General features: G+C 42.3%; 1 protein-coding gene across 1 annotated transcript in view; it reads right to left on the minus strand.

Annotated features, from left to right (window-relative positions):
- Positions 1-1,740: 1,740 nt before the first annotated feature.
- Positions 1,741-16,711, minus strand: part of TRAK2 (trafficking kinesin protein 2) — a gene marked incomplete in the record, with an annotated part of 1,082,163 nt that continues 1,067,192 nt past the window's right edge. The window contains 1 exon segment of the mRNA XM_044060504.1: positions 1,741-4,160. Within this exon segment, the coding sequence (XP_043916439.1) occupies positions 3,476-4,160 (685 nt within the window).

Below are 16,711 nucleotides of genomic sequence, written 5' to 3' on the forward strand. Positions count from 1 at the left end.
TGCCTTTATACCCGAAGACCAACAGAGATGACGTCGGGTGAAGTGCGACATCAGCCGAAGCCGGACCCGGACTTTGGAATCCGGCCGACTGAAGGGCTGCCTGACGACAGGACAACCCAGTTGTTATGACTGCAGATGCATCCATGAAGGACATCCACATCTGTCCAAATTTTTGCAGAATGTTGAGAATTGTTCCTCATTTTTTGGTCTATTGCTTATAAAATGTATATTTTTCTAGCAAATCACTGAAGACTGAAGTTAATAAATAATAACAGACATTTCAGTTTCAGACTTCACATCCTTCATAAAATACATGCTACACAAAACTGCTATTATAGCAATTTTCCTTATAAGAACAATATTTAAATAGTTTTAATATTAAAACCTGTCCCTGTTTTGGGCCTTTCTCCCCCATTATTTTAGGCTTTGACAGATTTCTTGAGCTAAGAAGTTGAGAGGTTATGCCTAGAACAAATGTAATCTCAAACACCCAGAACTGACCCTTCACACACAAATCTTGTTGAGGGCGAAAAGGTTCACTATATTACTGCTAGGACTTCCCTGGCTTACTTCTCAGTTTACAAAGATTTTAAGTCAATGTTTCTTGGTCACAACTTCTTTGATACCAGGCTTTTATTTCAAATGTTGCAATTTATTTTTAAACTTCTGTATAGCATCTCCCCTGAGTTTCAGCGAATCCCTACAACTTAAAAGAATACAGCAAAGTTATAGCCATCTACAGTTTCTTCTTATTGAAGAAAGGAAATGGTTTCACCAAGTGAACACATCTGGGAGACCTACACAGTTATTAAAGATCAGTAAAAAATTTATTCAGAAGTGAAGGAATTTCTGTTTGCCCCACCAAGAAAACAGAACAAACATAAGAACAATGGAATAACACAGAGGTGATCATCATAACACTTTAGTATAAATGTTTTCTGACAATAGTAATACAATAAATGTTAACATGTTACAATACCACAGTTAGATGAATCAGATTCAGAAGCTTGTAAAAGTATTAGAAAGGACTCGTTTTGATCAAACAGAATGGTCAGAAAGCTGGTCTTACTTCAAGGCACTATAGTGCTTATGCTCATAGATGTGCGTTAAAAATGCCTTTTTAATTTACTAACAATATGCTAAATACCTAGGTGTACTCAAGTAACTGTCATGAAGCTAGTACTTCAAAGCTGCAAACACCAATACTAAAACAGAAGTTGTTACATACTTTTTAGAGATGTCAGGACAGGCTTATAATGATGCACAATTTCTTTTGGCAGAATTGGTTCATAAATACTAAACCATAAAAAAGCCTAAAGGTCAGTAGTTAAAACTACAGGCATTCAGTCTACATGTTTGTTTGTGTCTTTCGGCTTTTCCCGGTTAGGGGTCGCCACAGCGGAACTCTGGTCCGCTAATGATTGGTAGTGGATTTTTAAGTACCGGGTTACCAGCCCTGATGCACAACCTTCAACGAAGGCACGCCCCATTCACGTATGCCTCCACACAGAACACGCTCTAGCTGAGAATCGAACGGGACAACGTCTTGCTATGAGGCGACAACGCTACCGCAGCACCACCACTGCAGTAGGCATTCAGTCTACATATTATATGAAATCCCAATATGTTTCGCCAGACCACTCTGCCTTCTCATTTAAGACCTCTAGGCAGTTTTGCACACCTGAAAAAAATCACTTATTTCTATAGACTGCTCAACAGTTTTCATTAACTACATTGTACAATTTCTACCAGTTTTACTTTGTTACTTAGCATGCCCGAACAAATCCTTCAACTACGTATGTTGCACAATTTGGAATATAACGTTGAAGAAATAAATTGCACATTTCTATGAATGAACATTTTTAAAAATCAAATCTTGGACTTTGGAAAAAAAATAATATAAAAATAAATTTTGCAGGTAGTTTCTTTAGTGGTAATTATAACACTCGAATCTGAAACTGCCCTATTCTATTAAAATAAAAAATATATATATATATGGCTTAAATCCATGCATACAGCAAAAACTTATGACCTGAAAAATGTGTTGCTGCCTCACAATGACAAACACCAAAAATGCTATGCACTTTGGACACTTTTGAAGTGTGTCAAAAAAGGGACACTATAAGCTGCAAAAAAATGAAGTGATTATTACTATCCAGAATTTTCACTGCAATTTCAATTAGTTATTTCATGTAAATACTGACTGGCCAATACATTGTTATAGGTAGAAATGAATATGTACATTTTTAACAAATGAGAAGCTGAAGCAAGTTATACATCTCTGCAGAAGCTGCAACAGATATTGCACATTTAGAACTACTCTGAACAATTTCTCAGCCTTGAATCTTGTTACTATTTTTTTCTGGCTGCAAGCCCCTGACAGTCTTAAGATCAAGAGCAAGAAAGCTTCCCTTCAGGATACTACACACAACAAAATCTTAATTTGGAAATTTGCAGGTCCTCACAATAAGAACACATGTTTAACTTCAGTTTCTGTATAGCATAGCATGAAAAATATGTGTATTTATATCTCCAAGTGCCTGAAACTCACTGACTGTTGGAGTGCATTCAACACTGTACAATCTTGTTTGTCACAATTCCTCATCTGTACCGTTGTCATGTGTGGAATTGTTAGTGCATGGTTTCATTTTAAGCTCCACGATGCTTTACATAGAAAAGGCAACAAATTAAATAGGAAGACGAAAAAAATCACTGTGGCAACGAACTAATGCCGACTTCCTCCAAGTGTTGGCACTATACAAGAATAAGAATCCCTCTCAGAGCCAATTATAAATACAATTTCTTGGTGAAACCTACCACAAAAGCTAACTAGCCAGGGAGTAACTGGCATACAACTTTTATGATGCATGCCTGCTCTAATACCAGAAGGAATGTTGCTTACACTGTCATTGATGCATTTTTTTTAACCACTGCACTGAACCTGTGAGAAAGGTGTGCTTAAAAAACACATGGTACTTGTGCTCTTCAAAGTTCCCTGCTAGAATATGATTTAAAAAAAAAAACATGCTAAGAAAAATTTACATGCTTCAGCAACCCTTTTATGCAACATCTGGAAGACAGCAGACAAACTGTAAATAATTCTTTCAAATCGTATTATGTCTTATGAAAACCTTTTTCATGGTTTCCAGGCTTGTGTCATACGATGAAATCATACAACCAGCAATTTCAGATGAGGAATACTCAAAGGCATAAGGCTAAGGAGTTTACAAACCATTTGTAAAAGGATAACAGCCAGGCAGATTTATGTCCAGCAACTAGAGCTTTCTCTTGTCTACAAAATTCAAATCAATCTTCCACATACATACATGTTTTCTGTAGCACTTCTTTGATGACACTCTTGCTTGCTCTTCCTGTGATCAATCTCCATCTGCATTCACTATCTCAGACATGCACACACCTACAACACATTCCCAATTCCATCTCCGCAAAAACTCAATTGCACTGCCCTGTTCCTTTAAACACACATACTCTTGCTCTGCCCTTCAACAGTCAGAGGTGCTGATGTGCCACCTTGTCCCCCCAAGCCAACAATCACAGATGGATGACTTTTATTTCTCCGCAGTCCTCCCATAAGTATACTTCCATTGCCTATAAACAAAGATGCAGTGGCTTGAGAAAGCAGGCTGTCCTGTAACTGCTGGGTATTTCCAGTCCTTATTCCATGGGATTTTACCACTTTTGCAATTCCGAGCTTCTTGAGTCTTTCTACCAAGGACATCTTTCTCTGGTTTAGCTCAAAACTGTTGCATACAGGTTTCAGCACATACTTTTCTTGCAGAAAGGACTCTGCTGGTTTTGAAGCCAAAAAAGCCTCAGTGGGTGTCCCTCGGGAGTCAAAAGGGACTGGAGATGGGCAAGTAGACTGAGATGGTGAATTAGGTGGAGTTGAGGGAACTGTTACAAGCTTTTGGGATTTCTGACTGCAAACTTTCCCAGACACAGGACTGTTATAGACTCTGGCAGATATGCCATGTTCCTGAAGTAGTGTTGCCAAGTTACTGCTGGTACTGAGGGTCGTAGTAGAGTTTTTCCTCTTTGTTAAAGATTGTCCAAGTTTGGGGTAGCTGGATACAACAGGTGAGCTGGACATTATAGTACCAGAAGTGTTTCCTCCCTTTGGGACTCCACTATACATTGAGCTGCAGACAAAATAAACAGAGCTAATTAGATTCCAATAAAAGAATATCCATTAAGAAATTAAAATGATACACTCGCCATAATTCATATGCCATTGTCTACATTCACCTTTACTTTTAGGTAATGTAGCAAACTACGATTTCACAAATGAAGTTAAACTACTGAAAGGTACTGATGATGAGAAAGATCCCATGCATAACTCATTCTGCAAGAATATCTCATGAGAACACAAAGAACACCTTGACATTGGTGTAAAATCAGGCAAAATCATCTAAAATCAGACCAGTGAAAGCAAAAAAAGAAAACGAAAATCAGACCAATCTCATGAGAAAGAACGTCGTGTAAAATCTTACCATATACACAGATGTCCTTCTCTTCTACTTTGCAGTATTCCAAACTCTTGATTTTTCCTTTCTTGTTACCCGAACATCTGGCCAGTATACAAAAGCTTGTAGTCACTGCTAGGTACGTAGGACGTCTGACGTTGGCCTAATGTGTGTGAGCCATAAAGGTGATGCCTGCACGTACCTTTCCTCAGAACTGAATGCCCTAGTTGGACCCCAGTCCCAGGATAGCTGTATAGGTGTTCTGTGCCATCCAAGAAGAAACAGTTCAGATGGAGAGAAGGGGGTAAGGTGGGAGGGAATGAACACTGCAACATGGAAGAGAAGGACATCTATGGCTATGGTAGGATTTTACATAACTATTCTATGTCCTTCTATTCTCATGTTGCAGTATTCCAAACTATTGGATGAGTGCCAAAGCTCACAGGGAAGAAGAGAGTGGTGGTATGGAGCTACTCTCCACAAAGCCATGCAGGACTACCCTAGCAAACCCGCTCTGGATCTGGAGACATGATCTAACCTGAAGTGTTTAGTGAAGTTATGGACAGAAGACCAAGTAGCTGCCTCTAGGATGGAGGCAGTGTCCAATCCTTTGAAGAAGGTTCCAGATGAAACCATGCTTCTAGTGGAGTGGGCCTTAATTTTGGATTTGAGCTGTTTCTCATAGAATGTGTAGCAAAAGGATATAGCTTTGGAGATCCAAACAGAAATGGTCTACTTTATCACTGCCTTTCCCAAGGCTCTGGGGTGGAAAGAGACAGTTGGTCTGATTTTCTAATGTCCTTAGTCTTGCCAAGGTAAAATCTAAGTTGTCTGTGAACATTAAGGGAATGTAAGACTCTCTCACTGTCATTTTGGGGATGAAGGAAAAAGGTGGGCAAAGGAATACCCTGATTTAAGGATAGCTCATTGACCACCTTGGGCATAAAGGAGGGGTTGGTCCTGAGGATCACTCTACCCTTGTAGAAGATGAGGAAGGTAAGTGATGCTGTGACAGCCTGGAGTTCTGACACTCTTCTGGCTGAAGTTAGGGCCAACAAGGAGTACAGTTTTCCAGGTACAATGTTTCAGAGATGCCTTGGAAGTTGGTTCAAAGGGGGCAACAGTGAGTTTCTTTAGAATGTAATTCAGATCCCATGGAAGCAGGATCTGCCTCCTGGGGGGGGGGGGGTCAGAGGTGTAGAACTCCCTTAAGGAATAACTCTGAAGGGAGACGGGAGGCTAGGGGAGGATCAAGAAGCAGACAGACTGAAATATCAGCAAGGTGTGCTTTGACAGGGGAATATGCCAACCCTGCTTGCACGAGTTCACACAGATAGAACAGCACTAAGGGGACCTCATTTTGCAAAGGGTCTATCTGTCTTTGTTGTCACCACATGGAGAACTTCTTCCATTTAGACAATTAAGATCTCCTAGTATTAGGTTTTTTGGCCTCCTGCAGGACTGCCAGCATGTCCTCAGTGCAAAGCTGCCTAGAAAGGATCAGAATTCTTCACCCACAGGGTCAGATCCAAAGATTCCAGGTGGGGATGGATCAGGGATTCCTTTGTGAGAAGGTCCACTATGTGAGGTAACCTGTGGTGATTGCCCCTGGCTAAATGAAGAAGGAGGGGGAACCAATGCTGTCTTAGCCAAAAGGGAGTCACCAGTAAGATTTTTGGTTTGTCCTGCTGAATCTTCAAGCAGGACTTTCTGAAGTAATGGGAAGGGAGGAATGCATACAGAAACATCCCCTTGTATGAGATTGAGAAGGCATCTGTTGCCCTTGCTAAGAGGCTGGGTAGCCTGATGCAAAAGAGTGGTAGTTGTCTGTTCAGGGGAAGGCAAACAGATCTATTTGAGGTGTATCCCACCTATAGACAATGTCCAGAAACACATCCTTGTGAAGCCATCCATTCATGGGATTGTGACATAGACCTGCTCAAGGTGTCTGCCTGAATATTCTGAGCTGAAGGGATATAAACTGCCTGCAGGGAGATTCCGTGTTGGGCTGCCAGATCCCAGGCCTGGAGAGCAAGTCTGAAAAGCAAACAGGATTTGGTTCCTCCTTGTTTGTTCACATACCAAAGAACTGCAATATTGTCTGTGAACAACTTCAGGGGCCCTTCCTTGAGGGCATGAAGAAAGGCTGTCAGGGCAAACATGATTGCTCTCATTTCCCTGATGTTGATGCGTTCCCGCCTGAAGGTGAGGAACTAGGTACCCTGCACTTTCAGGATGCCCAGAGTAGCCCCCCAGCCCAGAGCTGAGGCATCTGTGTAAATCCCCTGGACAGGGGGAAGGGGTTTCAATGGAATTCCTGGGTTGAGCATAGCCACCACAGAATATCCTTCTTCAGCCAAGGGAGGAAGGGGATGATGAAGTCCAATGGGTGTGAGTGTTGGGTCCACATGGACTTGAGGTACCACTGCAATTTTCTCATGTGGAGTCTTGGCAGAGGTAGCATGGGAATAGTGCAGGCCATGTAACCTAACAGCCTGAGGTACTGTCTTGCTGTCAAAGCAGTGGCTTTGAAGATGGTGGCCAGGTATTGGTTCATGGTTTCCACTCTCTGGGGCAGGAGGAATGCCCTCATAACATCTGTCCTTATTCTACACCCCAGAAAAACCTGGTCCTGGGAAGGACTCAGGCTGGACTTGGGGAAAGTTTATGTTGAATCCCAGAGCCTGCAGGAGGGAGATGCCTTTGTGGAGTTGGCTCTGCAGGAATTTGCAGCATTCTGCCTGAATCAGGAGGTCGTCCAGGTATGGAAAAATCTGGATCCCTTGAACGCTGTAGTAGGCCACTAAAGAAGCCAAGCATTTGGTGAAGACCCTTGAGAGTAGTAGACAGTCCAAAGGGCAAGGCCAAGAACTGAAAATATGAAGAATCAGCTGCAAAACACAGAAATTCTGTGTAGCTGGGCCTTATAGGTATGTGGAGGTAGGCGTCCTTTATGTCCAATGTGGCTAGAAATCCCTTAGTTATCAGTACAGGAAAAAGGGTTTGAAGAGTAAGCATGCAAAAGGTGGGGATCTGCAAGAACAGGTTTAGGTGACAGAGATCCAGGATAGGTCTTCCAGGGTCCATCCGTCCTGAGCACCAGGAAAAGTCTTGAAGAGAACCACTTTCCTTTTTCTGCCACAGGAAACGGTTGCATGGTTCCTTGTGAAAGGAGGCTGTCTATGACTGCCTGGAAAAGGTGTAGTTGGTATTTAGGTGGCTGGGGGATCCCTCTAGGAGAAGGGGGAATGATCCAGGACATAAAATAGCCCTTTTCTATGATGGAGAGGACCCACCTGTCTGAGGTAATGAATTGCCAAAGGGGCAGACAGTGAGATAGCCTTACGGACAAAGGAATGGAGTCTGGGGGGGAGGGAGAGAAGGCAGGTAGTTACAGGCTACCTGCCCTAACCTGAAAGGGAGTTTTCTAGGCAAGAGTTTGAGCAGATGTAGAAGGGGTCTGCTGATTCCTTGCACCTTTTCTGTCTCGAGCATGGGAAGATGGAGCAGAGTGTTTCCTAATGAACTGCGTCTTTGATGCATAGTTCCTGTGAAATTTAGGAATAGGGAAGATGAACAGGTGTTTAAAGGTCTTGCAGCTCTTTCCCTTTCTGCTGAAGGGCCTTAAATAGCTCAGCCACTTTAGATCCAAAAAGGACATCGTTATCCATGGGTGCATCCATTAATTTTGCCCTAATGTCATCGGGTAAGGGCTGAAGCCTTAACCAAGAACATTGTCTTAGGACTGATGCTAAGACAGCTGATATTGCAGAGGGTTCAGCAGCATCATAGCTGCAATGAACAGAGTGCCTAGTGTCTTGTGATGGCGGATTAATAAAGCTAGAAATTTGAGTCCTGGAAAGTGAGTCTGGAAGGTCAGCTAAGAGTTTGGTGGCCTGGGTCAAAAGTGCCAAGGATACTTGGTCATGTGTGTCTCATAATTTACTGCCCTGAAGGCCAGGGTGGAGGAAGTGTAGACTTTATTACCAAGGCTCTCCACGGCCTTGCTGTCCTTGTCAGTGGGGAGGACTGAGGTAGATGGCAATAATTTGCATGGCTTGCCTGCAGAGACAGAGACAGTGGCAGGGTCAGCTACAGGGCATTTGATCAGAAATGTTAACCCTTCAGGGACCTTGTAGAACCTGTCAGGCCTCCTGGGAGCAGGTGGTTGGGAATCACAGTTAACTGAGGCAGCAGTGAAAGCATCCAAGAAAGTTGGTAATACTGGGGGGATTGCAGAAGGAGCAGGGGTGCTCATAATATCTTTTTTGTACCTCAGACATTTCAGCGGAACCCCACTTAAATTCCCTCGTTTTGAAAATTGCCTCCCCAAAGGTGAGGTCCTCTGCTGGGGAATCAGCCTCTACATATTCATCCTCTGGAGAAACATATCAAAGAGGAGAAGGCATCTGGAAGACATAGAAGAGGGAATCCTCGGGAGAGGAGTCTGAAGAATTCTCAGCTTCAGGTAGGGTGACATCCTTAACCTGAGTCCTGAGACTGATGGGAGGAGGGCCGGCCTGTGGGGATCCAGGCACAGCAGGCCTCAGGGACATAAAGGCATTAAATAGGCTCTGTGAAAAAGCTTGCCAATCTGGCTGGATTTCACGAGAGGGGACAAGATGCTTGGTCTTGAACTTCATTTTCAATTACGGCTTAAGAGGCGTAAGGCCCTGAAGAAGGCCTAGGTTCAGTGGACTGAGAGGCAGAGGGAAGACCTGTCTGGGCAGCTGTAGGAACCTGTGGTTCCCCCTTGACATTGCAAGGTGGCATCTGCGAATCGTCCTCGGACGTGCCTTCTGCCCTAGGTTCTGTTGCATCCCGAGGGGTACCAACTATACCTGTTTCAGCAGACTCTTGAGTGCTCCTCCAGGTGAACATCGGCCACAGGATGGACGTTGGATGGAGGAGCAGCAGTAGTAGCAACTTTGGGCCTGGAAACCTTGGCCTTCTTTTTAGGTGGTTCCATGGGCTGACCAGATGACCCTTTCATCCTTAAAACTAAGTGTTTAATTCACTGATTTTCTAAATATATATTCAAGGCGTGCAGGCGGCTGTATAGTTTAGGCATGAAGACCTGACAGATCGTGCAAGAAAGATGGTTGTGCGTAGGTCATAGACAGAAAAGGCAAAGCTCGTGGACGTCCTTATGGGGATCTGATGACCACACTTACACTTTCCCTTCTTGGGTGACATGTAACCCTAACAGGCATATAGTGACAAAGGGGGAACTTATCTTTTGGAATTTGAAGTTCCAAAGCGAAGATGGCAGGAACACTGACATTCGACTGGCAGCAGAGAAGTTCTGAGGAAAGGTATGTGCAGACGTCACTTTTATGGCCCACGCTCCCTAGGCCAACGTTAGACGTCCTACATACCTAGTAGTGACTACTAGCTTTTGTATACTGGCTGGACATTTGGATAGCAAGAGAGGAAAATCAGAGTTTGGAATACTGCAACATGAGAATAGAAGGACATCACCAAAACCTGCCAAAAGCTTTTAACTGTCTTAGCACCTTATTCATAAAGATATACAGGCCAAGAAGCAAAAAAAAAAAAAAAAAAAAAAAAAAGGAAAGGAAAAGGTATCATTTAGCATCTTACACTTACGTTTGGGGAAAAAATTAAGCATACCTAAACAGTTGAAGTCTTCTGGACGGCTTCTCGAAGAATCACATTCAGACATGCTTCAGCTTATATACTGTCTCAAATATTATGATACAGGAAATGACATTACTTCAGATTTTGTAATTAAAACTAACAGAAATGTACTATTTATCTGAACATCCTTTCTGCACAGAGTTCTCATGAGAGAGTTCATACTCAGTTCACTTTGGCTAGCTTTTGATGCCCAGCACTTAGATCACAGATAAAGGAGCATTAGGTGGCAGGCCCTACCCATATTTTCTTCAATTCTTCCATCCAGAGAGATATGAAGGATGGTTTGAAAGAATGAAAGACAACCAGGTAGCAGTAATCCTTCAATTTTCCATGGGTGATGGAACACAGGAAAATGGACCTGGTGATTGAGATGCTCTCAAAAATCTGGTCTTATAGTACACTCCTGCATAATCGATGCTTACCAAGGCAATATCAGCTATTAAGACTTGGTTCACAAACTGAGTCCACCATGGAAAAATGCAGGAGAATCATGTCAGCAGGCCTCACAGAACCACATTGTCGCACTGGACTGAATATACAAATCTCAATATTTAGTAAAAGCAAATGGCTTGGATCAGGTGACTGGAATGCAGACAGTCCAGACTGATATACCACTGAAATGAACATGTGAGGCTGCCAATTTATCTCAGTGGGATGAGATCTGAAAGGACTAGAAAGAGGTTCCTCCTCTTAATATAGAAAATGACAATGCAGACAGACAACCAAAAGGGAAACACCTGCCTTGTTAAAGTCTTGCCAACCTTACCCTAAATGAAAAATAAAAAGTGTTGCTTACTTTGATGCAACTGAGCTGTATAACAGAAAGCGCTGAAGGGCTTGTCCGACATCTCAGTTGATGACAACTTCACTCAAACAGGGTGGGAAGTTAACAAGTAAATAAACATGCTGCTTCAGGGGGTGACCTTTGATACCACTTACAGAAAGACAGTATACATAATTGCACCTAACCCCTCTGCCCATCAGATACCCCCCATTCACCAGTACATACTTTCTTGGAAATCATGAAATAACAATGAAGGCATGATATCCAAGCTATTAACAAGTAATACTGTGAATCCATACCAGGTTGCTGCCATCCAAGTAATCAATAGTTAAGCTGTCAAACTAAACCAAATGAACCTGAAACCAACACTTTTCTCATTTGAAATTTTTGAAAACATTCAGTTAAATAGTGTTTGAAGGAAAAGCTGACACTGAATGACAGAAGACAGAACACGAGTCAAGAAAGTACAACAGGGTAAATAAACTTACTATAATGTATCACTGCTGCAGTTGCACAATGCTATTATGAACATCTATCCTTGCTCCAGTGTACAATAGCTTTTAGGTGCCTTCCTTGCACAATGTACGTCTGTGAGCTTTCTTGCCTCTTACACAAAAAGAGGAGGCTGTAAAGATATAACAGGACCAGGGAATTTTGGAATTTATGTGCTGGGAGAAAAGGGACAAGAATAAAGGGGAAAGGCCAAAGGACAGAAAAAGTAAGATCTAAGGATCCAGTACTTAGCCAGAAAGGAATAAAATGAGAACGATGGCTGGTGGGCAGGTGTTAGTACTGAAACAGTGACATAGGTGAGCATTTAGTGTTATGGTTACGTTTACTTACATAACTTTACTATGTTCATCATTAGATCATTGCTGCAGTAGCATAAAGCTATCTGGAATTATTGCCAAAGCCTAAATAACCACAAAGGAGGAAGACAAGCTAGAGTCCAGTAGCCCTTACAGACCAGACATGCTCTTGCTCTGGAGAATGAGTCAATTTTGCAATACTCAGTAGTAAAGGTATATACAAAAGACTAAGTTGCTGCCTCAAGAAGAATTCTAGAGTCCACCCTTTCTAAAATGCACTGTCAAAGCTCTGGAAGAATGAGCTTTGACATTCTGAGGGATGGACTTTCCATGGTGATTGGATGGAATGGGATAGTCATTTCAAAATCCATTTTGACACGTGTCCTTTTTTACTTTCCATCAAAAGAAACAAAGAGCTTATCAGCAGCTCTCAAATCTTTTGTTATACCAGTGTAGTATCTTGCTGCATTTTTTTTTTTTAGTTCAGGACAGAATACAGGGAGATGGACAGAGTGATTTTAAAGTAAATTAAGAGACAGGTCATCTTTGGTAAGAAGGAAGCATTTGACAAAGTTTTTCTGTCCCTATGAAACACCAGGTTGGGATGAATCACCAGAGTTTGAAACTTTTTCCTAACTTACGTCAGAACAGCAAGTAAAACAGATTTTCATGTCAAGAACTTCAAGATAGCTTGACAAACTGGTTCAAAAGTTGGTAGTGTAACCCCCCCCCCCCCAAGACAAAACTTGACGTCCAAAAGAGAAGCCACCTGTTTTCAAGGTGGATCCACATGCAAAACCCCTTTCAAAAACTTTTACCTGGAACAAGGAAGTAAGGGAATGTCTAAAGGCAAACAAGAAGAAGTAGATGACTAAGAAAGGTCTGATTTGAGGAATTCACACATGTACTGGGGAACTGGGGGGGGGGGTATATTTTTGCAGAGGATGGGTCACTTTTCTTCCCATGACTCCATCTAGAAAGTCTCTTCCATTTGGCTAACCAGGATTTTCTAGTGGAAGGTTTCTCAAGCTTCCTTTAATACAGTCTCAGAAAAGAGGTGTCTAAGTGGGATCAAAATTCTATCATCAAAAAGTTGGAAAAAAATTCTGCAAACTGGTGTAGATTCGTGATCCTTTGTCTTGTGTGAGTAAGTACCATTTTATGGGGAAACTTGCGGTAATTACAGTTTCATGAGAAAGGAATACCAGTGTTGTCTGGGCCAAAAGGGAGTTACCAATACAATTGCTGGAGAGTCATTTTGGGTACTTAAAAGAACTCTACCACAGGAAAGGGGATAGACATAGAGGAACACTAACATCCATGGGAAGGAAAAGGCATCTGGTCTTTCAGGCCTTTTTACAAGGTGTCTTGGAGAAGAACTTGTTTAAATGTCTGTTAAGAATAGTGGCAAAAAGTTCTTTTTGAGAAGTTAATTTCCTCTAAGGCCTCTGGGTGTAACATCCATCTGTGAAGGTCTGTCCTGGATCTGCTCAGAGACTGCCATCATGTTCTGTTCTTATGGAATGTAAGTAGCCTGGAGGGAAATAATGTGGTGAGTTGTAATTTCCCAGGCTATCATGGCTAGTCTGGGTAGGGGGGCAAGACCTTGTCTCTCCCCGTTTATGTACCACATCACTGTTGTGTTGTCTGTGATTATCAACAGAGAGCCTGGAGTCCACAGATGATTCAACATCTTTACTGCTTTTATCAGGGCCATTATTTCCGTGATGTTTATGTGCTTTTTCTTGAAGTGATGGTCCCAAACACCTTGTGCTTTGATTTTCTTGGATAATGCTCCCAATGCAAAGTCTTACACATCTATACTGAAGACTAATTCTGGCACCGGGACTGGAAATGACAGAGGATGCTGGTGCTGAGTCCACGTTAACTTTAGAAACTACTGTAGCTTTCCCATGTGTTCTCTGGCTAGAGGAACCATCATAATGGTGGAAGATATGCATCCTGAATCCTAATGTAACCATTTGCCATTGCCATAGTTTGGTGGGAAAACTCTGGAAATGGCAGCAGAAGTGGGGAAGATAACCTATAGTTACAGACATATCTAGAAGCCATCCTGGAATGGCAAGTCTGAGAGAGGGGGAAAAGAGAAGATTTCTCCAGAGTGAGATGAAGACCAGAAGTATTTTTGACAGTTTCAAAAAGAATCTGCAAAAATAAGGCAATTGTCCAAGTAGGGGAAAATGTGGATTCCCTACTGTCTGCAAAAAGCAATCACTGGAGCTAGACAGTTTGTGAATAGCCATGAAGCTGAGGAAAGCCAAACAGGTAAAGAATGGAACTGAAAAATAAACCAGATACAGAAACCCTTAAGGTCTGAAGTCTTCATGAATAGGAATATGATGACAGGTGTTTTCAGATCCGAAGTTACCAAAAAGCAAGTGGAAGAATTTGGGGACGTGGGGTATGAATTCTAATGAACAAACTGAGGAAAGACATCCAAAAATAGGTCCCCAGGTTTTTTACTTTTTTGGGTACCAGAAATATTTTAGAACAAAATTTTGGAACTGGTTCTATGATGCATGCTGGCTTAGTTCTTAGAACACTTTCTGCTACTTTACAAATATAATATTCCGTATGTTTATTGTTATTCTCCTTAAAGATCTGCATCCAAAATCCCAGTCTCTCCTTGTTTCTTGAGCTTCATCCCTGTTTCATCATCATCCCTTTCCACTATGAATTATAGCTTTCTGCCTGTGCTTTGTATAGGAGCCTTAACTCTGTAGCTTTGAAATACCCCTTCAAATCAGGTAATCCCAAGCCACCTTCTTCTATTGGAAGGAACAGCTTACCCACTTCACTCTTGCCATTTTCCCCTCCCTGATAAAATCCTACAACTCTAACTGCTATCCACAACTTCTCCTCTGGTTAATAAAAATATGTTTGACCTGTGTGTAAAAAGTACAGTTTTGTACCTACCATAAATGTAGATGTTCGAAGATCCACATTGCTGCAGTCCTTACTTATGGGTAGTCCGCTGTCCTCGGTCGGCCCGAATACCAAAGTATTAGGCTGACGTCGGTCATGGGCGCTCAGATCTGACATCAGAGCGTCAGGGTATAAAAGCGAATGACCGACGTCATATCCTCAGTCTTTTCTTGCCCCAGATGTCAGAAGGCCCTAAAAAGAAAGGCCACAGCCCAAAAACAGGATACCTCCCAAAAACATGCCCAACAACAACCATCACCCAAACCATATTACCATGCCAAACTACAGAGGGGAAGGAGGGAGGGTAAATTGGACTGCAGCAATGTGGATCTTCGAACATCTACATTTATGGTAGGTACAAAACTGTACTATGTTCTTCATCTCACATTGCTGCAGTCCTTACTTATGGGTAGAATCCCAAAGCAGAGGTAAAGGGAGGATGGCAAAATCATAAAGCATTAGGGGCTGCTAAAATGCCCTGTAAAATTGCAGAGGCAAATCCAGCCCTAGACTTAGAATAAAGAGGAAGGTGGTAATGCTTGGAAAAAGTATGTACTGAACTCCAAGTGGCTGCTTCCAAAATATCTTTGTAGCTACCCCTTAGAAAGGCAGTAGAAGTGGCAGTAGCTCTAGTGGAATGAGGTCTGATTCCAGCCGGAACCTCCTTACCATGATGGGAATAACAGAAAGAAATACAAAACCCAATCCATTTAGAAATAGTTTGTTTTGAAACAGGTTTCCCCTGAGAACCCAAAGCAAAAGAAACAAACAACTGCTGAGACTGCCTGAACCCTTGGTTCTGCTCAAATAATAACGTAACTGTCTGTGAATATCCAAAGTATGCAAAATCTTCTCCCTTTATTTTGGGGGTTTGCATAAAAGTAGGCAAATGAATAGTTTGGTTCAAGGCCACACTAGAAACCACTTTAGGCATAAAGGAAGGATTAGTGCAAAGATACCCTATCCTTATGAAAAATCAGGAAAGGTTCCACTGCCATAAGGGCCTGTAATTCAGAAACCCTTCTTGCAGAGGTAATGGCCAACAAAAAAGCAGTCTTCCATGATAAATACTTTAACTCGGCAGTAGCTGCAGGCTCAAAAGGTTGTAGAGTAAGTTTTTCCAACACAAAATTGAGATCCCAAGCAGGAGTAGGAGCTCTATGTGGGGGTCTTATGTTCTTTGCCCCTCTAAGAAATTGCTTAAACAAAGGATGGGAAAATAAAGGAGGGTCACAGTCATAGTGAGCCGAAATGGCTGCAGCATGAACCTTTATCGAGGAGAAAGACAAACCCTTGTCCAATAACTCAGTAAGATATTGAAGAGAAGCACTTAAATCAGGCTTGGAAACATCAAAGTCCTTCGCTTTGCTCCAAAGAAAAAATCTCCTCCATTTATCTGCGTAAACTTTCCTTGTACTAGGCCTTCTGGCCTCCAAAATAACATTCAAAACTTGTTGTGGAAGCTGAGACCCTCCAGGGTCTAAAACAGAATATACCAAGCTATGAGATGTAGAGACTGAATCTTGACATTGAGGAAGTGATTGCCCTCCTGAGACAAAAGATGCGGAATCAAAGGCAGAGGCCATGGAGGCTCCCGTACTAAACTCCTTAGTAGTGGGTACCAGTGCTGTCGAGGCCAATCCGGCGCTATCAGAATCATGGATGGCTTGTCTATTCTGGCCTTCAGGAGTACCTTGGGAATGAGAGGCAGAGGTGGAAAGGCATAGACATGAAGATTGCTCCAACTGAATGATAGAGCGTCCACCTTCCAAGCTGTGGGATGAAACATTTTTGTGCAAAACTTTGGCAACTGGAAATTTAGTGGAGAAGCGAACAGATCTATGTCTGGAGTCCCCCATAACATTGTCAACTTTTGAAACACATGAGGATCCAGTTTCCACTCGTGAGGATCCACAATTTGTCTGCTCAACACATCTGCTAAGGAGTTCTGTGCTCCTGGTAGAAACCTTGCCTGAAGATTGAGGTGTAAACTGAGAGCAGTCTCCCACAAGATCATCGCTTGCCTG

Source organism: Protopterus annectens, chromosome 2.part0 (assembly GCF_019279795.1).
Source record: "Protopterus annectens isolate FY-2018-M chromosome 2.part0, PAN1.0, whole genome shotgun sequence".
Lineage (NCBI taxonomy): Eukaryota > Metazoa > Chordata > Ceratodontiformes > Protopteridae > Protopterus > Protopterus annectens.